The sequence below is a fragment of the Juglans microcarpa x Juglans regia genome, chromosome 5S (assembly GCF_004785595.1).
Source record: "Juglans microcarpa x Juglans regia isolate MS1-56 chromosome 5S, Jm3101_v1.0, whole genome shotgun sequence".
Taxonomy (NCBI): Eukaryota; Viridiplantae; Streptophyta; class Magnoliopsida; order Fagales; family Juglandaceae; genus Juglans; species Juglans microcarpa x Juglans regia.
This window is the reverse complement of record NC_054603.1, coordinates 1,520,276-1,542,985: the sequence shown is the minus strand read 5'-3', so window position 1 is coordinate 1,542,985 and position 22,710 is coordinate 1,520,276. Positions and strand designations below refer to the sequence as shown.

At 36.5% G+C, this 22,710-nt stretch overlaps 1 protein-coding gene across 1 annotated transcript; it reads right to left on the bottom strand.

The window, feature by feature from the left end:
• Positions 1 to 166: 166 nt before the first annotated feature.
• On the bottom strand, positions 167 to 20,154 carry LOC121267738 (trafficking protein particle complex subunit 8). Its single transcript, XM_041171761.1, is given in 30 exon segments — positions 167 to 617; positions 620 to 936; positions 1,089 to 1,201; positions 1,743 to 1,916; positions 2,283 to 2,516; positions 2,751 to 2,909; positions 3,020 to 3,184; positions 3,454 to 3,564; positions 3,685 to 3,842; positions 3,845 to 3,866; positions 4,812 to 4,887; positions 5,033 to 5,096; positions 5,203 to 5,313; positions 5,872 to 6,010; positions 6,610 to 6,717; positions 7,156 to 7,279; positions 7,373 to 7,470; positions 7,560 to 7,688; positions 7,762 to 7,881; positions 8,220 to 8,306; positions 13,876 to 14,026; positions 14,122 to 14,216; positions 14,335 to 14,415; positions 14,536 to 14,598; positions 14,782 to 14,902; positions 17,856 to 18,018; positions 18,249 to 18,353; positions 18,811 to 18,904; positions 19,531 to 19,625; positions 19,787 to 20,154. Coding segments are annotated over 30 exon segments (3,879 nt in total). The 5' UTR covers positions 19,947 to 20,154; the 3' UTR covers positions 167 to 375.
• Positions 20,155 to 22,710: the final 2,556 nt, after the last annotated feature.

Here is a 22,710-nt window from a genome sequence, read left to right as displayed (position 1 = left end):
TGAAACACTTGGTACAAGTTTGAATGTTCGTTCATAACTTGCAAAGATGTAGTCTTGCGGTAGTCATAAGCAAAAACTAGCCAATTTTGACGAAGCACATGCCTCGTAGGTTATACGTTAAGATGCATTTGCACAGGTACCAAATATGCAGCGGAAAAGGATCAAATTGCCCAAAGCATCAAAATAACTCATATTTATCTATTAAAAAATTGTCAATACAATAAATTCGTTTTTAAACTTCTGTTATTATTTCAAGGAAAAAATTTTGATTTGCTTCCCTACCTTTTAGATTGGCTTTTTAACAATTCCTAATGCTGTGGAAAATACACAAAAGCACTATACAGGGTCGAAGTTACAACACCAGAATACACGAGCTTAAAAGTCAGCTGATTGTAGCACGCTAAGATAATAGGGATACCCCTGGCATGTTCCTGAATGCTGACTCTTTCCCTCCTGATTTCCCGAATCATCGGAGGATAGAAGACTCCATTGCAAAACATAGTTTGACAGATCGTATATCCCGGGAGAGAATACACAAATCTGAAGAGGTATTTCGGTAGCGGACATAGGCTCAAGCTGGACTCGGGTTGAGCTTGCCCCCGACCAAATGAAAGGGGGACACTCTCAAGTGACAACGACTTTCCAACTTGGGCACCAACATGAACGTCAGATGTAACTTTAATGTTATTCACAACTGAAGCATCATGCCACCCTGTCTGGTCTCCAGAAGGGTATGTAGATAGATCGGCCGTTCCTTCACTTAAATGGCCACTAGTACTGGTGGAATCAAAGGTGTTTATGCATATAGATGCTACAGCTTCTGATGAGTTGTAAATAACCATCTTTAAATTAATTTCACGAAGGGATGCAGAGAAGTCATGAAATAGTGTCCGAGGCCCATCCACTAGCCACGATATTGAGCTCGTGCTTGAAGTACTATATCAGAGAAAAAAACGGTTATTAAACCTAAGATTTTGATTTTTCTTTTGCAAGGGAAGGTGGACATGAAATGGTAATAAATGAGAATAAGAATTAGTATCAATTGTAGATTCATAATTAATATCCTTAGGTTTTTGTGTGGAACTTGCCTGCAGTGACATGCATGGTGAGAAAAAAGATGAGGTGGATCCGCAATCCCAGGAGTGATGTTATCCTTCAGTGGCTGAGAGATCAATATGAAGTCAACAGCGTTTGGGTCTCCCTGATCCATGAAAAAAAAAAAAAAAAAGTTGAATGAAATAGTAAAGCCAGATACCAGCAACCAAAGTATGCATGCGACAAAATTTGGACTGAGCAAATTGTCAGTGATGCAGAGAAACCTAAGGTTAGCTTTCAAACAACACTTTTGTCATCTAGATTCTATAGGACCTTGGGCTCCTATAAGTTATAAACCATAGATTAAGACACCTCAGATTATTGAAGTGAATTTACAGAGTTGAAATGGATCTTGCTTTCAAGGTTCTTAAGGATATTTGGCAGTTCAACAAGAATCAATCGGGCAATTTCTTTTTCTGTCACCTTTTATTACTTTTTTTTTTTTTTAGATATTTGCACGTGTGCACCGTGCTAGAACAAATAATGCAACATTAATGTGAAGCATCAACCACAAAATGACTCAAACAGCAATTGCAAGTGAACTATAGTGCTAGTAAGATTAATGATGCCAAACAATGCGATCTGAATGAGTATATGTTGCAACTGAGCACTAAAATAAGTCAATATATAGCAAGAAAGTTACCAACCTGATGCGACATTTTCTGGTGCAATCTTTCACAATGGTGGAAATCAGCCAGAGGTGAGCAAGAAATATCAAAAAGTGGTTCATTACTACCCTCAGGATGCAATCTCACATCACTTCCAAGGAGTGGGGAAAGGGTAGAGACCTTGTCTGTGGAAGTTAATGACTTCCTACAACTCTGGTGCCAAAAATAATTTGATGAGCAATAATGATAAGTCAAAAACAGCAGTGTATGTATGTTAAAGTACACGGAAAAACAATGCTGCAATATGACAAGAACGGGGCACTGCATGGAGCTTAAAACCAGGAAGCCTAATCATCACATGATATGACGTCTAAAATAAGTTATTTGAAATATAAAACTCGAAAGATGTCCTTCAGAACTTTTAACTACATTATGAATAGTGCAAGGTTAATTCTGTCCAAAATCCTGATGTATGAATTAATTAAATGAATAGGACAAAATGCCCTCTGCCCCAAAAATAATGTAAATAGAAATCACCCTACAAAAGAACAAAGCAAAAAGTGCATAATTTGTATCAACCTTTAGCCTGAAGAAACAAGTCAACGCTTGACCAGCCATTAAAGACTCTGAAGGGAATATGGTATCAACAGGCTGAAGCAATGAAATCTCCCACCGGTGCCCAACAGCTGATAACTGATGAACATGGAAACTCTCTGAGCTAGTCCTGTTGATAACATCCATGCGGACGAGGAACTCTTGCAATCTTGATGGACAAGGACTGACTTGGAATGACACATCTAGTGATGGCAATACCTGTAGAGGATGGATTTAATGAATTGGCATTTGTACCTTCAGAAAAAGGAGAAGCTAAAATACACAATATATACAATAGTCCACCTTAAATGTTACAATAGAAAATTTAATAAACCACTATAACTGAGGTAAAAAAGAGTGGCGATATATACCTACCCTCGATGAGATTAACACTATAGAACAATAAAAAAAAATTAAATCCACGCATACCATCTTCCATATTTAAGCACGCACCTGCAAATTGTAATGCATGCGTAGAGTACGGTATCTCATGACGCTTGATACATCTCCCATCTCGTAATATACAGAAATGTATAAGGAAATGTGTCCAGGAACAGCAGCCCGAAGCCAAAGAGGCCACAACAAGGGCATTTCACCTTGAATTAGAGTTTCCTGAAAGACAAAGGCATCATCCATAAGACCAAAGTTGCCTCAATATATGTAGCCTATTACCAATTCAATGTAAATTGCCATAGATAACAATGGGGAAATTAATCACTGACCTTGGGAAACAGAAACACGGTCTGAGACAAGTTATTAGAATTAGCATGAACACCACTTTGCTCAGAAGCCATCTTTTTCTCTAAGCAAGACGGAAACTCTGTTTTCAGATTTCCATGACTCCCAATGTTCAGGAATCTAGGATGGCTAATCTTCATTTTCAAATTCTGCAAAAGATAAGTAATTAGTGTAATATGCACACATAAAAGCGTGCAGCCAGATCAGCTAGCCCAAGCTCGAGACCTAGGCAAGCTTAGCTATATCTGTTGCCCAAAGAAATGCATGCACATTGAATGCATAATGGCTACAAGAAGGACAACCAGAGATATATTTCCCACTCAAGGCCATCACATACAAGATACATGTTATGATGTAATGACATACACAGGGAAACTAAAAACTACAAAGTAGAACCACAATTTAGCAATTACCATACCTGCACAGTAAATTCTGATGGGTTCCTCAACTCCAACATAAGATGCCGTAAATCTCCAGCATATGCCTTTTTGGGCAGAGAATGAATGGAGCCCTCGAGCTTGGGTAGACTCTGGATGTTGAGAAAAATAGAGAACAAAAATTCTGCTTCGGCTTAGTCTACAATTTAAATACTGGAAGAGACAGAGAGAGACATAGAAAGAAGGGAAAAGGTGTAATGAAGATTATGCACCTTGATCACTATAAATTTTAGATTGTCACAGGGAGAATATTTAGCTTTCCTTCTTCCGTTTGTAATTTTTTTCTTCATATTCGAGTCAAATTTGTGAAGACCAACTACTGAACCTGACAACTTCCACCTAACACCAGAAATTTGAAGGATGCCTTCAACTTTGGAGTTACCATTAGTTGCACCTGAGAAAAGAGAATTGACATTTTGTTCAAAACAAGTATAATTTGTTCAATTTGGCTTTTCTTAAGTAAAGCTTGACTAATTTCAGTACGGAAGTTTTATTCATCATATAGAACTATAATAATTTGAATTTGAAATATGTTTTAGGCAGTTCTTTTTCCCCAGAATAATGCAAGATAACATAACCCATCCCCAGGAGAAAACCCTAAAAAAAAAAAAAAAAAAACCTTTGCCACTGTTAAAGCTTTGTGGGGGAGAGAGAGAGAGAGAGAGAGAATTTTTAGTGAGGACGTTTATTTTTTACTTATACAAAGCTGCCAAACTAGCTGTGAAGTTCATTTCTTGGTTGACCAGAGCACATTCTGATGTCACAATTTCTTCAGATTCAGCTGTTTCAGTTTGGACATGTCATGAAGTTCCATTCCCAATTGGTTGTAATTGCTAAAATAATAGAGACCAGTTGATTGTATGAATAATCAAATCTGTTGTCAGCCAAAATCTGCATGTATTTTTCTATTATGAAGCAAGTTCCACATCAATCTGTCAGTGAAACTCAGATCAAGACCATCTAGAAGCATGTACAGCTAAAAAATAGTTAATGATATTTTCTGCTGTCTTCAACCTGTGACTTGTGAGTTTCAAGATGGGATAACCTTCACGCAAACCACTAAGCACTGCCAATTGCAAGAAGATTTAGAACATTATAAAAATAAAATCACATGGGGTACAATGGTAAAATTCTTGAGTTGTCACGCATAACTGCATGGTTTCAATTCTTGAGAACAGACTCTTCAAGCAAAACTATGAAGGTTAGGACTTAGTAAAATATCCAAAACTACTCTTACAGGACTCCTCTTTGGTAGGACCCCAATGACTTCCCACAGTAGTTAGATTACAACAAAAGAGATTTCCATGCATTTATTCATTGGTTTCTGGGGACCACTCACCAGAGTTGTTTCACCCCCTCCTAATGAAAAGTCAACCTCAGATGACGAAAATGAGAAATTTTCAGAGATCATATCCCTGCAATGATCAAGCAAAGATCCATCTCAGCAGTTGCAAACACAATGAGCGAGAAAACCATCACGGTAATATGCTGACTTATTTTAATTTAAACCAAAAAGAAAGAAAAAAACTATGGAGAGTATATAAAAATCCAGAAGCATACCTATTGGTGGTCAAATTGCTAGAGCCATCATCATTCTGAGGCCACGCAGTTGAGTTACGTGCGTCTGCACCAATAATGATAAAACTATTACCCTTTCTGACTATATCTATACTGTGGACAACAAAAAAATCAAAAAAAACATGTAAACAAAAAAGCTGATAGTAACTAACCAGAATTCAATTCATCGGATATTGCGGAAAGGTCACATATCAAGGAAACACTGGAGATGGAAATTGGGATTTGCAGAGGGTTTTTAAATTCAATATCCACCTTTACAGCTTCTGCAATGGATGAAAATCAAAACATCAAAACCATCTGTCAATTCCAGGGCATAAAGTACAACTCTTGCAAGACATTTCAACCTCGTCTCCATATTATTTGCAGTTTTGACTAAAAGGATATTCAAACTGAATTTGTACTCCTAGAAAAAATTTTATGAATACACTTCCTAAAAATAATTCTTTACAAATAGAACGAGCACATTTCCAGCTTGGGATGCCCCATCATGCATGTCCACTTTCCAAAAGTAACAGATGGCATTATATTACCCTTATTTCAAGTAAAGATGTTTTAGTCCGAGTAAAACAATAATTGATATCCCTCCAAACAGATAGATTTAAACAGATGGACTGACAAGATGAGACGACGGGAGTACACGTGTGCCATTTTTGTGGCCCCTCTTGACCACCTGATCTATACAGCCCAGAGGCAGAAAATTGGTTATCAAGTGTTGCAGAACAGAAATTAAAAAGTAATATATTGCCACATTATTCATTAACTGATATGATACAATATTGTTTGATAAAGCACCTTCATATGAAATCCTATCACCTTCATACCTCCAACCACACAAACATTTGATTCTCTGTACTTCGAGACAAGTTTTGATTGCAACTCCAACCAGTTAGTCCTGGCAGTAGGCAAGGATGGAATCATGTCCTCCTCTAAAGAGCGCCACAAACTTTCTCTAACAGAAGCCTGGAATGTTAAATAAAGTTTTATAGATAAAGTAAATAGGCATAGCCTAAGTACACTGGAAGTATTCAAAAGAGAACACTTAGTTACAAGTTAGGAGCTAGAAAAGGATACAGGAAAAACAACAGTGACATCAACACTTAGTCAATAACACTTTTAAACAGTCCTATTTAAGAAAATCAGAAGACCAAGAACCAGGGACTTCTAGTATGTTCCCACAAGATTTTATTTTATTTCTATAAGTAAAGATACCGTGTTTCATTAAAAGATCACTGGGGGCGTAACATAAGTACACAAAGAGAATTCAAAAGGAATGCCTTCCCTAGCAAATGGTAGGGCGGCATTTCTAGAAATATTTCTTCGGTAAGTGAGATAACTTTTATTAACAACCATAAAAAATAGGACATGGGGTACACACCAAACGTTCCTAGTTTGAGAAATTAAAAAAAAAAATCCTGGAAACATAGAATAGGAAGACAGCATCTGACATCCAATGGCATAGTAAATCAAAAAAAGAAAATCTTGAGTCCTTGATATTCCTCTTCTGATAAATATAAACAATGAATCTACATTTAAAAAATAGCAGATATAATTCAACTTACAGCTGCAGGTGACGCATAAGTTCGATGATCTTCAAAAGCAACTTTGAGTGAAGAGATGTTGAGCTTGGGCAACTGAAGTTTCAATACCTCAAAGGTTTTCCCTGTTTTCTAAATTCCCCACAAAAAAAGGAGAGCTGTTAAAACTCAGCAAAGCTATACAAAAATCTGAAAAAAAAAAATGTTAATGTTTAAATGCCTGACTCCAAGTCAGTTCAATGATATGCTAAACTTCAGTTTTATTGAAGACACAACATTTTAGTTCTAAAGAAAACTTCTCAAACCACTCTTCAAGGGAATTGAGAGTAGAGCTCAAACAAATTTAAAGCAGATGGATTGGTAAAAAATAGGAAACTTGTCAGCTCTAACTTTATAACCTATGAGCTGTAGATCAAATAGCTTTTTTCATTAGAATGAGATGGAGGCAGAGGTTATAGGTCCAAGAAGACCCATTGAATGCTTGTGTAACTTTTCGAAAAAAAGTCAAGGATAATAACTAGAATACAAATCTATTAATATATACATGTGTATAACTAGAATACAAATCACCTGAACAGTCTCAACAAAGTCCTTCAGGAATAACTCCTGCATTGTCTTGGACTGATGAGTACAGGCCAAGACTTCCAACATGTGTTTGACAGCCAGTTCATACATCCCAAGAATAGCATACCACCTAGACCAAACCAGTTTTTATTTTTAAAAAAATGCACATTTTACATGCCAAAACTCATGAAAATTATGACAGCACCAAGCACAGATAACCTACTCTCCAATATGGAAATGAACATGATCTTTAATATGCCCCCATGTAGTTCCTTCAAAAACAGAAACAGCTGTTCTATAGGTGCGAATTGCATGTTTAATCTGGAAACACAAGGTAGAAGCATTTTCAAGGGGATCCAACATTTAGGCTAACTAAGCATTATTTTTTGTAAATTTTATAACATAAATACCTGATCACTTTTTTTGTACTGATCACCAGAAAGAACAAGATGAAATCCAAACTTGCGTAACATAGGAGGTTTGGATAACAAGTAGCAATAAGATGCTTGCTCAAGCATTACGGCTGAATGTAAAGGTTCCTAAGAAAAGAAATTTGTTATGAGCAAAAACTAGATCTCTTTTAATTTCATTTCGGATAAGATCGTGCATTACCTCATCGCAAATACGGAAGTATACAACAGCAGCGTCTTTATGCTGATCTCTTGCCTTCAACATCTCTACCCACCAAAGACCACATCGCGTTGCATTTTGCTGACCAGATGACCCAATTTTCTGCAATGGATGTCAATTTAATGTTGTTGAACATCAATCAATGCCCAAACAGAGAAAAATAAATTCCGAGAGCATATTACTCATCGATAATTGTCAATTAAGCCACCCATTTTATAGAAAAAAATTTCTGAAGGGAATGTATATGAACAAGCAGTTCAAATGAATATCTGTGATGGAAGAGGTATATTAAGGTACAAAAAAGGAATTATTGAATAAACAGAATAATCAAGGAGCAATTCAAAGAAACTCAATCAACTCAATTATTTTACAGAAGTACTAAAAAATTGTTGTTGTTCTTTAATTCCAAGTAAGATAAACTAAGGGCAGACTAAACATACCAAATAAGTATTAAAAGCATTTTCCATGCAATACTCTGCTTCCTTTCTTGATTGATCCAACATGAAGAATGTAAGACCCATCATTTCCTGCAAGAACGAGAGAATTTTAGATTGGGAGATCTAATAAACAAGATAATAGTTACTGCATCACCGGCACCATCAAAAGAGCAACAAACAGAACTTCTGGAAGATGGACAAAACCATAAAATAAGCTAAATAACTGCAACGGCTACAACAGCATGTCGCAAGGTTATCAAAACAGAACTTTTAAAGCTGCAACACCTAAGAGGTCAAAACAATAGGCTTTCCTGTCAATTAAGCATCTTATTCATTAGGCCCCACATGCAGAGTTCAACAAAAGTTACAATAGGAAGAGAGAGGTAGAAAAGCAGAAAAATAATAGCCAAATATAAATTACATGAACATAGTCAGCATATCCTCTAAAGTAGACACTTGACAACGCCCATATCTAAATCCACATGAAGCTTGCCCTAATTTACACAAGATGGAAATGCATTTGCACACTCATTGGTGCAGCTAAAAAACAATTTTATGGCTAGATTCATTTAATCAAATTAGAAAAGGGAGATTAACACATTTTTTTATAGGTAAGAAAAGGGAGAATAACACATGAAGACATATTGCTCACTTTACCCCATAATCCATGGATTTATAAACAAGGAGAAGAGAATAAGAAAAGAGTTATCACACCAAAATTAAATCAAAGAGAGATACTTTAGCCACAAAAGGATTACACAAAAGTAAATCTACAAACTAACGTGGCTTGATACAGTGCGTCAGATTGTAATATTACTTTTAGTGTAAAGTAGATCTAACGGATCACATGAAACCATGTCAGTTTGTGGATTTACTTTTGTATAATCTCTTTGTGTCTGTAACAGTTCTCTAAATCAAAAGGGTGTACTTATCAGCTGATTATATTTTCCTTTTTTGATAAGTAAGAAAATTTTATTGAATCGAATGAAACTAGGCAAAACCCATGTACACATGAAGTATAGAAGATGAGACACCTAATTACATTCTAGAAAGCTGAAAAGTAGACAAAAACTCATGAACATTCCCGCCCTTTAGTACAATAGCAGAAAACCACTGTAAAAGAGAGACTACAAATAAATTCCAGATTTCCCCCACTACACGCTCCTTATTGTTGAAGCACCTATTATTCCTTTCCGTCCATAAACACCATATTAAGCACAATGGTATCATCCGCCACACTGCAGCCAATTAAGGGCTATTAAGAGGCCTATTCCAACATACTAGTAGACCTGCCACACTCTTAGGCATAACCCAACACAGCTCAGCTCTACTAAGAATGTCAGCCCATAACTCCCTAACCACATCACAATGTAAAAGTAAATGATCAATCGATTCCTCATTCCTCTTACACATGAAGCACCACTCCAAAACAACCGTACCACGTTTCTATAGATTGTCCACCATCAAAATCTTCCCAAGTGCAGCTGTCCATGTGATAAAAGCGACTTTAGGCGGCACAAAAACCCTCCATAAAAAGCCTCCATATGCTCTTCCATGGAAAAGAGTTAGGCTCGTGGATTGTCAAAACCTTGTAAAACGATTTAGGCCTTGTTTGAATTCAAAACCCACCTCAACTCATCTAATCTCATCATTACAACTTTCTCAAATTCCCACACAGAATATAATAAACAATTTAACTTTTTCAAGTCCCAAAACAATTTTCTCAAATTTCCACACAAAATATAATAAACAATTCAACTTTTCTTCTACTATTTACAAACCATCCCAACTCATCTCTGAATCCAAACCACTCCTTAATATGAAACTTCTTGCTCCCCTATGTTTCCACAGCATGCGATCACTCCCATTACCTCCCAACTTCACTGAATACAAGTAGCTGAAAAAACCTTCAAGCTCATCAAGTTCACAATCCTGAGCATTTCTAGAGAGACTAACATTCCAAAGTACAGTCCCATTTACACGAGATAGCACCTCTGAAGCTGATACCTTTTGGTTTCCAGCCAAACTATAGACAACTGGAAAAACAATGTAAAGAGGTCTCTCGCCACACCATGCATTGAACCGAAAACGGGTCTTGCTCCCTAACCCACCTCGAACTTGAGCTGTTTTTCAAAAATGTTCCACCCCTTTCCAATGAATTTACATAAGCTAACACCATACGGCCCCCTACCCTCCTTAGAGTACCATCCCCCCCAACTCACTTCCATACTTCTGATCAATAACCTCTCTCCACAACGAGTTCCCTTTCATTTGATATCGACACAACCACTTTTCTAATAATGTCTTATTAAAAATACTCAAATTTCGCACCCCCAAACCACCATTCACAAGTGGGCAACACCCCCTTTGCCAACTCACAAGATGAAATTTGTTCTCCTCCCCCATGCCACCCCACAAAAATGCTCTAAACAATTTTTCAATCCGGTTTGCCACTCCCACCGATAATGGAAAGAGAGAAAGATAGTAAGTAGGAAGATTGGAGAGGGTGCTTTTGATAAGTGTTAATCTCCCCCTTTTGATAGATATATCCACTTCCAACCTGACAATATTTCCTCAATCTTCTCTACCACACCATCTCAAATACTCTTTGCTTTAAAATATGCCCCCAAAGGAAGCCCAAGATATTTCATAGGATGAGAGGCAACTTTGCAACCTAGCAAGTTCGCAAGAAAGTTAATATTCCTCACGTCCCCCACCGGTACCAATTCCGACTTCCCCAAATTCACCTTGAGTCCCGAAACTATTTCAAAACACAACAAAACAGCCCTTAAGGCTTGAATCTGGCCACAATCTGCATCACAAAAAATAAGAGTATTATTCGCAGATAATAAATGGGAAATGGAGCTAACACCATTACTATTGTTGCCCACCAAAAAAACAGCAATAAAGCCCCCCTTCCTGCAGCCTCCACCATTCGACTCAATGCCTCCATAACGATGACAAAAAGAAAAGGGCATAGTGGGTCCCCTTGTCTCAAACCCCTCGAAATCTAAAAAAATCCACATGATTAGCCATTCACTAATACAGAAAACTGAGCGGTTGAAACACAATGTTTGATCCATTCACACCACTTGTCTCCAAAGCCACATCTCCTGAGCATATAAAAGAGAAAATCCCAACACACGTGGTCGTAAGCCTTTTCCATGTCCAGCTTGCAAAGAAACCCCAGGATGCCTTCTATTATCCGGCTGTCCAAATATTCATTAGCAATCAGAACTAAATCCAGGATTTGCCAGCCCCGGACGAAAGCATTTTGAGGTTTAGAAATGAGTCTATCCATCACCATACTCATTCAGTTGGCTAACACCTTTAGTATGATTCTACATATCCCACTTACCAAATTAATAGGGCGGAAGTCTTTCAATTCATAGGCTCCAACTATCTTCAGGATAAGAGCAATGAAAGTAGCATTTAGTGACTTCTCAAACTTGTTAAAAGTATGGAAATCATGAAAAGCCTATACCACTTCTTCATTCACTATATCCCAACACTGTTGAAAGAAAGCCATAGAAAAACCATCCGGACCCAGAGCTTTATCTTTGCTCATGCCTCTCACCACTAGATGCACCTCATCTTCATCAAACGGCCTCTCCAACCAGCTTGCTACACCCGAGTCCAGCTGGTCAAAGTTCAAACCATCTAGTTTGGGTTGACATTCTGATGTTTCAGCAAGGAGGTCTTCATAGTACTGCACAATATGATCTTGAATCTCTTCGAGGGAATGAAACACATTTGAGTTGGAATGGAGAACCTCAATGGCATTATTGCGCCTATAAGAATTAGCCACCTTGTAAAAAAAATTAGTGCATTTGTCCCCCTCCTTCAACCAAAGCGCCCTAAATTTTTGCCTCCAAGATATTTCTTCCATCAACAAAACCTTCTCAATTTCAGCTACAACCACATTCTTTATTGACAAAGACTCCTCATTAACCTCCCCCTCCTCCAATGCATGCAACTCGTCCCAAAGAAGATTTTTCTGCACTTCTGTATGCCTAAAAGCTTTATCATTCCACTTCTTTAAATCGGACTTAACTTAAGGGTTTTAAGTTTACCCGCCACAATAAAGCTGGGGTACCATCAAAAGAATAATCAGTCCACCAAGTCCTTACCTTCTCTACAAAACCTTCAGCATAAAGTCACATATTCTCAAATTTAAAATATTGCCTACCCCCATGGATGCCACCACAATCAAGCAAAATTGGGAAATGATCAGAACATACCCGTGGGCGTGGCAACCTCTTCTGACATAAATCTGGAAAGTGCATCTCCCAAGAAGAAGAGGAGAAATCTATTCAGTCTTGACCATCCTCTACCATTGGACCAAGTACAAGCCCCCTACCAAAGGGAGGTCCACAAGATTTAAATCAAAAATCAACTCCGAGAAATCTTCCATAGTCCTGTCGACGTAGATGCCCCCGCCCTCTCACTGGGGAACCGAACAATATTAAAATCTCCACATAAACACCAAGGTAAATCCCATAAAGAATACAAACCCGCCAATTCCTCCCACAGAAAACTTCTATCTCTATCTACATTAGGCCCATACACGCCCACAAAAGCCCACCTCCACCCATCCTCAATGTTTTTGAGAGAGACAGCCACTAAATAATACCCAATACAATCCTATACCAACTCCACCACTCTCTTATCCCATATCAACAACACACCTCCTAAAGCACCCAATGAAGCTAGATAACATCACCCCACATAAGAGCAACCCCACAAACTATGAATAACATTTCTATCAATACAACTCAACTTAGTCTCTTGAAGGCACACAACACCAATTTTCCAGCTTCAAAAAAGGGATCTAATACGAAGACGTTTTGTTAATGTCGTTGATCCCCCTTACATTCCAAGAAATGATTTTAGGCTTCATAAGATGACATGCCCCTTGCCCTTTCAACCTATCCCTCCCCACGCTTCCCTCCTTATTATCATAGTTAATAGAACTTTGTAGACATTTCAACTCCCTCTTCCGTTTTACTACTAATTTCAGTTTCGTGTGTCTTCTTGCTTCAATCGCAATTAGAGGAGTCTTAAACTGCTCTTCAAATCCAACACAAGATATCCCCACAGTCTCTTGAACTTCCTCCACTTTTTTTAGCACCCAATCCGACATAAATTTGTAAGGAAGCTTTGGAGAGATAGTAGTGCATAATGGGATGGGACAGCCCATTGCTTCCTTGTCACCCTTTGAAGAACAATCCATCTGCCCAGCACCCGTCAATACCTCTGTTGAAACTCATCTACCTCCCTCAACCACCCCAACCATTTCCAGTAACTGCATCCCCTCCTGTGGCGTAGTCAACTCACGTAACGATGAAAAAAATTCCATTGTGGAGCATCCCCTAATAAACTCTCTACCAACTCCCCTTCCTCTAGTTCCTGTAGAAAAAACACCTCATTCACAGCCTCCCGAGCCTCCATATCCCCATCTACCACCTCTGACGGTGGGACCATTACCTGAATCATGCCTAGGGATCGCCGGCAACCAACGAAGGGGTTTGTACAGCCATCTAATTTGATAAACACTTGCATTGATGTCTCAAATATGTGCCTTTTTTTTTGGGGGGGGAGGTATCATAGAAATGAAAAAAAAAAAGACAACAATGATAAGCTAAGGATTTGAAACTACCTGTATACCGGCATAGCGTTTCCAGGCTTTATCAAGCTTGTAATCTGTAGAAATTAGGCGATAATTCGACAGTGCAAGTTCATAATCCCGCAACATGAAGGCATAGTCACCCAAAACCCTAATTTGTGATTCAATGGAGCTAAAGGTATACCTACAACATTGCATGTAAAAACTAAATTAGAAGAACACTACAACAGAAATGAGAAGCAAGCAGAGACTGGTTGTTAGAACTTGTGTACAGCATACATAGGGCCAGCAGGAGAATCTGTCACATCTTCTTTCCCTTTCCTCCACCATAAGTTTTTTATTTGGTTTCTAAAACCTTTTCTCGTGGCAGAAACCTACCCATGATAAATATGACACAAAATAAAAAATAATAACAAACTTTAGCGCAATTATACATGGGAAAAGTACAAGATTCCTATCGCCTATGAACTTAAAATTGCTTGTATACGATACCTCTTGATTCAGCGCTCGTATTTTTTGCTCCATGTAAGGAATGATGTGTTTAGATGATAAATCTTGCAAAAGATCTTTTATCTGTTCCCATTTTATTCAAATAGATACCACAGTCAATCTTGCTGATGTAAGCAAGAATTTGAATAATTACCTATAATAACTTTTTTAAACCATTCACTAGGATAATGAAAAGTGATTTACCTCATTATAATCATCAACGTTAAGGAAGCAACCAAGATGCTGACTAGGCGAATCACCAGATTTCTGTCATAGTACATACAACTATGGCCTTAACAAAACTCACTAAACTATGGCCTTAACACAACTCACTTTATACTATAATATTTTTTCATAAGTGACCCACTTTATACAACAATGAAAACAACAAAATATCATCTTCTAAGAAAGAGGTGAAGACAAAACAAATACATCCGTAAAGTAACTTACATAAGGAGCCCAAGGATTATCTTGACGCTCAACCAACTCATGGTCAGAAGAATTAATACAAAGTAATTGACAGTCATGTAAGCCAAAGGTACTCCTCATGTCTGTTAAAATCTTAGCAGCTCTGCAAGAACAAATAAAGTCCAAATAAGAAGCATATCCTAGATAAGAGACAAAGTTCTTTCCTCGAAAAGGGAAGTCATAGTACCAAAATTATATGCTATATCCAAAAGCAAAATCAATGGGAATATAGGAAAGAGGTTGGGCAGATTTCTCTATATTTATGAGATACGAAGCTGGGGATGGGCCTAAGATTTGGTTTTGGCACAATATATGATATGGTAAAAAAAATTTGAAGGATGATTTCCTAGTATCATATAATATTGTAGATGTGGATGTCAGTGGAATATGACATTTATCAGGCATGTTCATGTTTGGGATCTAGAAATGGCCACCTCTTTTTTTAACTTATTTTTTTTTTTATAAGAAACAATGCGGTCCTCTTTTTTTAAGCTATTGTATTCTCTTTGATTGAATAGTGTGGGAGAAGGCAGAATCTGTTGGATTCCTTCCAAAAGGTTGTAATTTGAAGTTGTCTTTTTGCTCTGCTATTATTCCCCATGATGTCATTTCTTTATCATGGAAGTGCATAAGGAAGAATAAGACCCCTATAAGGGTGGTTTACTTTACTAGGCTTGTGTGTGAAAAGGAGGCATCAATGGTAGACCTCATGGAAATGTCGGGTGGCTCAATCCAATGGAATGTGAGCTTTATTAGGGCAGCCCATGATTAGGAAGTTGGCAACTTTTCTGATGTTTTCAGACGCACACCATGAGGTTGAGAACTCATAGAACTTACAAGATGTGGTGGTGGGTACCCACTAGAAAATGTACATTTTTTGTTCGTTGCTTCTCTCACAAATCTGCAACAGAATCACTTTTCTTGGAAAAGCATTTGGAGAAATAAGGCACCTCTCAAGGCAGTATTTTTCACTTGGACAGCTTCTTTGAGCAAGATTACTATGGATAACTTGCGGAAATGTTGGGTGATTGTTGTGGACTGGTGTTGTATGTGTAGGAAGAATGGCAAGACTATGGATCATCTATTACTACATTATGAGGTAGCCAGGGGGTTATGGGATGATGTCTTCAAAAGATAGAAGCGAGCCTAGGTTATACCTGCTACTGTGGTCGAGCTTCAAACCAACTGGACGAATTTGGGTGGTATTCCACAAAATCACAACTATGTGGAATATGGTTCCTATTTGTATTCTACGGTGCCTACGGAAGGAACGAATTGGTTGGACTTTTGAAGATAAGAAGCGCTCATGGGAGGAGATTAGATTGTTCTTTATTAAAACTTATTCCTATGGGATAAAGGCTAAAGCTGTAGATTTCAATGGCTTAGAGTTTCCTGATTTTCTTGTTTCTATTTCTTCCTCCTAACTAGGTGTTACCTCTTGTATACTCCATGTGTACTAGGGTTATGACTATTCTTATTAATATAATATTTTACTTCTAAAAAAAAGAGTGGTTTTTTTGTTTGGACAGCAGCATTAGGAAGAATTTTGACCTTGGATAATTTAAGAAAGAGAACCCCTAGGAGTTGGCTTGAGTGGTAAGAGTCTTTGTCTTGGTGGCATGATCCATCCAGATATAAGGTTCAAACCCTTGGTTGCAAACAATTTGTAGGGGCCATTGGATAGGGGAAATTTTTCCTTGAATTATCCGATGTGCACTTGCAGGAAACTCCTTGCCGAGAGCTTGTGCACCCCCGGAATTAGTCCCGGACACCCAGTGCCAATAAGGAAAAGAGGCATTTATTAGTGATGGATTGATGTTTCATTTGTAGCAACAATAGGGAATCCATCAACCATCTTTTGCTTCATTTAGTATGGCTAGAGTCTAAAGAATTGAACGTTGCAATTTCCCATCTTCCATAGTAAAATGGGTAACGCCTAATAGAGTGGTGAAGCTATTGGATAGTTGGCTTGGTCAATTTATTAATCATTGAATGTTAGACGCTTGGAGGATGTGCTCCATTTTGTGATGTGGTGCAATTGGAGAGAATGCAATTTCCATTATTTGAAGACAGAGAGAGAACAAAGATGGTTTTAAAAGATCATTTGTGCAAGAATCTTTAAGGGTGGATGACAGTTATAAATAGTTTTTAGTTTTGCTAGTTTTATATGATTTAAGGATTTTTTTTTTTTATATGTAAGAAATTTATTAATAAACGTAATTAGGCATAGCCCAAATACACAGGAAGTGTACATAGAGAGACACTTAATTACAAGCTAACCCTGAAAAAATTTAAGGATATGTTATCGCCCCTCTACTATCGATAGTTTAAGAAACACGAATGACACTATTTGCAATAACCTAAAATGTTATCACGGATCATACATCTAAATTGAGAATTCTCACAATAAAATTGAGTCAATTATGCATTGGACATAGAGGCATCATTTCCAATCAAAATGTATACTAAAAAGATAAATTACTGGACTCATCCCCGAATAAGTGATATCCATACACGAAGGCAACTTAAAGAAGCCATTGAACTATTTCAGTTAGAAGGAATTACTCAATACCCTAAATCAGCACTATTAAACGTTGTAACACTCTTGAGTCATAACATAAATTACAAGCTCAACGAAATTCAGGCTTTGATTTGGAAGTTCACCACATTTTAGATTGTGTTATACAGAACAGAAAGTACTACTTAGGTACCGTTTGGATAGTGAGTTGAGATGACAGTTGAAAGTTAAATAAAATATTGTTAAAATATTATTTTTTAATATTATTATTGTTTTGAGATTTGAAAAAATTGAATTATTTATTATATTTTGTGTGAGAATTTGGAAAAGTTGTAATGATGAGATGAGATGAAATGAAACACTTCTTGCAACCAAATGGGGTCTTAATTAGTGATTTATGACTACGTTACTAAGTTTTCCATAAGATGTAAATTAAATTGCGTTTTCCATATTTAAACCTGTATTTATTGCTAGTATAATCACACAACTCGTCATACAATAGTTTCCAACATAACAAGAAAGGAGAGAACCAGTATACTTCTCTTGATCGCTATCTTGATAATCGTGGACCAATAAATAATGCTTTAAAATCTTCGGGTCCATTGCACCATCATTGAGAAGAGAAGGCAATTTGTTGGTGTTAAAAAGGTCAACAAATCTGTTAATAGGCTGTTCATCCTTCGAGGAAACAACCAAAAGGCCTGCAAATATATTTGAAGAAAAAAGTTGTATTTGTATCAATATAAGTAACATTGTTTTGAGAAACCCCCATCCCATTAATTCTTGTCACCAGAAAAAACTCTCATCCCTTTAACAGAAAGGAAAAAAATCATAGTTTTGAGAAACTCTCTTCCTATTAACAGAATGGATGAGTGTAAAAAGTTAGATAGGAGAAACATAATATAAGGTTATAACAAGCTCAGAAACTTACATGCCACGGGATGGTCAAAAGCTTCATGGTCTGAAAAGGACATGGTCCGTACGAGTTCTTTATTGAAAAACTCAAACCATGAGGGTTGAATTTCAGATTCAGAGCCTGCACAGGGAGATTATTACCTATAAATGCAACACAACTGATGTTTACAACAACAAAAAATTCAAAAAATTATTGCAGTTCATTCCTATCCTAACTTACACAAGCAAAACTCTCAAATTGAAGTATTGAGTAAAGATGGTAAGCTGCACTGAATAATAGAAATCAGCCAGAATAAATTGCCTACGCAGGAACTTAAAAAGACTATCCCCATTCACACAATTCATGTAATTGGGAGCTGTTTCAAAAATATATTAGAATGAATATTCTCTTGTATACATCCAATGTAGTTGGGCTATAATTGATATTAATAACAATTTTCAATTATCAACAAATTTGTCTTTTGATAGATACAATTTTTTTAGAATGCATATTAGGCGTTTTCTTTTGTATATTGCCTTAAGATTCAATAATATCTTATTCTTGCTTATCAAAAAGAAAAATAATGGATATTACTTACTGGAGAGCAGATTACTAGTTTGAGGGGGTTCAGAATACAAATCATCTTTCTCCCCAGCCCGGGTAATAACCTGTTTCAATCGCTCTTTTGCCACCTATTCGTACAAAAAAAAATTCAGACGGGAACAACATAATATACTGATAAAGAGAATATTATCATGTTCGTACAATCAAAGATGCAAAATGCAGCTAACATTTGGGAAATAACAGTTCACCTGAACTAAAACACGATACTATCCATGTGTTCATTTCATGGTATCACTTGAAAAACTTAAACAATATAACTGAAAACTAGCATATATCAGGTCTTAAATCAATAATTGTTTAAGTGGAACTCCAAATTCATCATGTTTCCCCTCCCTATGCTGCCTGTTTCATAACGATGCCCTTTCCTTTTAATAGAGTGAATACTCATAAATTCATTCAACGCTTTGCAAGATATCAGGTACTGCATTTTCCTTTCTCAACCGTTTGATTGCCAAGAAAATGTAGAGCAACTAAATTATTTTTTTTTATAAGTAGAGCAACTAAATTATAATGATGATGTTTTTTCGTTACATATGATGCTGCTTTATACATATAAAAATGTTATGCTGCTTTCTGACTATTCCCAACAGCCCTGTTAAGCTCAGTTCAGAGGAGGTTTACGGTTTATTCGGATTTCACTTTTCTTGCATTTCCTGTATTTTCTCATAAACCAAATTGCACGCTATGCAATTACCTCCAAATTCGGGTGCCGAATATCCGAAGCATAAAATAATCGTAACTTGAACTTCTGAATTCGGTACGGTTGATCACTCGCTGTTCGCACAGGTACTGAAACCAATGGAAACGATCCAAACATACAAGCAACCATCAGATTCCACGCAAATTATACCCTAAAAAAAAAATCTAACATACACGTGTATTTGTCTATGGATAACGGTATATGCATACATATATATAGGGAGAAAGGCAGAGAGCTGCGTAGTGGTTACCGTCAATGTTGTTGAAGACGCAGAAGGGGCTGAGCATCTCAACGAGGGAAAGGCCGTTCTTAAGGCAAGCTTCTTCGACGAGAGGAGTGGAGAGCACCATGACAACGGGAGTGATCTCATCCAATAGCAATTTGCCAAGTGGCGTACTCGCCGGATCCATTTTCTTCTTCCCCCGCTGCCCTAAATTGCCGTGAGGGGTAGCTAATCTAAAAGGCTTCAATGGCCGGACAGAGTCACTCGCTGGGTTGGGTTGGAAGGATTCTGGCTGCTCAGATGAGTCAGATCTCAAGCGACAATGGAGGACGATTTGAAATAGAAGTAAAAAGCTCGTTGCAACTTGCAAATGCAAATTCCCCTCTTCCTTGAATCTTGATTCCTTGCTGTTCAGAAGTTTGGATTATGAGATCCATTCTGGTGGGCTGCGGAGAAGTCGGACTATCCATAGGCCTTTCATTGAGCCCATGAAATTGTGGGCTTCTTTCATACCCAATAGAGAGGGTTGTTCTATTCGGCAGGTCAAAATCCAATAGTCCGATTGACTTTTTCCCCCCGGAGAGAGAGTCCAATCGATATTTCAGAAAGAGGGAAAAAAAATAGTGTGTAAAATCTTTGGGGGAAAAAATGGTTTATGGGACCATCTCAATGCTTGTGAACCTCAAACAAACTGAGAAACAAAAAATAAATTTAAAAACAAACTTTTGAATAGGAATTTATGAAAATTGATAGGTAGAATTAAAAGTTATTTGAATGTAATTTTTTAAATATATTTTTATTTTGAAGTTTATAAAATTTATATTTTTGTATTTTGATAATGTTTGGATAAAGAGTTTATAAGTTATTTGAATAACAAATTTTAAGAGTATTTTTGTTTTAGAGTATAAAAATTGTATTGATTTTTGTATTTAAATAATAATTGGATGAGGAGTTGAAATAGATCTTTTTTTCTTTTTTCTTTTTTTGTATTTTATATGGAGTTGTAAGTGAATATTTTTTATTTTTTAATTTAAACATATTTGGTTTGATTTTAAAAAGTCTTAAAATTTGGTGAAACCAAACAAAGCATATAAATCAAAACTTGAAAGCAAATCTTCTATGTTGTAGGCTTGTATTGTAGCCTCTCATCACGAATTTCATGAAAATCTCCCCTACACTTCGGGTTGAAAAATTCTCCCAACAATTCCATTAATGAGAAAGTCCGCGCGACCTTACTTTTTTTTTTTATACGCAAACAAAAGTTTTATTGGAGCATGTAAATAGGCATAACTCAAGTACACAATAAATATACAAGCATAAATATCTAAATATAAGTTATGAACTATGAAGTAGAAGAAACTAAAAGGAAATCATGAAAATTATCCCCATTTAATACAATAACATTCGCCCAAAGACATAAAGTTCAGAAGAAAAAATCTCTGAATTTTCCCAACAAATGTTCTCTATCATCAAAACGGTGTCCATTCATTTTTAGACATAGACACTACATCAAACATAAATGATTCATTTTCCAAATAGTAAGAATGTGATGATTGACCATAAATCATTTCCAGTAAGCTAAAAGATTCACCACTCTTTTGGGCTTCACCCAAGCAATACTCGACATGCTGGAATCTTATCCCAAAATGTCATAGTCACCGTACAATGCATAAACAAATGATCAATGGATTCATCATCTCTTTTACACAAAAATTACAAATCTAAATAAATTATATCATGTTTTCTCAAATTATTCATTGTCAACTTTTTCCGAATAGACACTAACCATCGGAGAAAAAAACCAACTTTATTAGAAACTTTGGATCTCCAAATGCAATTCCAATGAAATTGGTTGAGACAATGGCAAGTCAGCGTATTATAATAATAACTAACGGTAAAAATAGAATTTCCACCATGTTTCCACAACAATTTGTCCTTCATTCCCTACACAAACTTCATATCATACAACCTACTGAAAAAATGAAACAGTAGGCACTTCTCATTATTTTCAATCATGAGCATCTTTAATAAATCTCACATTTCATCGAGAGATATTATTAGAAAAAGTCACAAAATCAGCCACAGTAGTTTATTAGTCCATTGCAATCTTAAAGAGACAAGGGAAAGCATTCTTAAGAGCCAAGTCCCCACACTAAAGATCAAGTTAACATGATCCTATCACCTCCCCCTGCCTTTAAACAAAACATTGTTGAAAGAAGCCATCAACCATTTTGAATAGATTTCCACAAACTCACACTATATACAATTCTTACTTCGATACACCAACTCCCCTAAGGCCTTCTATTTTTAACATCAATAATATTCATCTATAATGCATCTATCTCTAAGGCTACGTTTGAATGCTGAAGTGATATATGATAATTTGAGTTGATATATGAATAGTAATATTTTGTGAGTCTCATTGAGATGTGTTTGAATGTAAATAAATTGAGATATGTGTTTGAATGTAAGAAGTAGGTTGATATGAGTTTAATATTTTTAATGAGAATTTGAAAAAGTAGTAAATTCCATCAGTAATTGGTTTTAGATGAGTCAAGACGATTTCAGTTGATTTTAACAATCCAACACACCTTAAATGATTCCTCCAAAACCATTTCCCAACGAGAGCTTTGTTGAAAAGTCTCAATTTCGAATCCTCAAACCTCCACAATCAATCGATGAACAAGTTTTATCCTAACTTACTAAATGAAACTTTCTATATTTTCCAAGATCGCCCCCACAAAAAAGTACGCAAGATTCTCTCGATTCTATTAGTCATCTCAACAGGCAAATGAAAAAATGATAAAAAAAAATACATTCGAATATTAGACAACATACTTTTTTATCAGCATAATTCTTTCCCATTTAGACAAATAAATTATTTTCCATCACACCAACCTCTTATCAATTTTCTCAATCACACCAACCTCTTATCAATTTTCTCAATCACA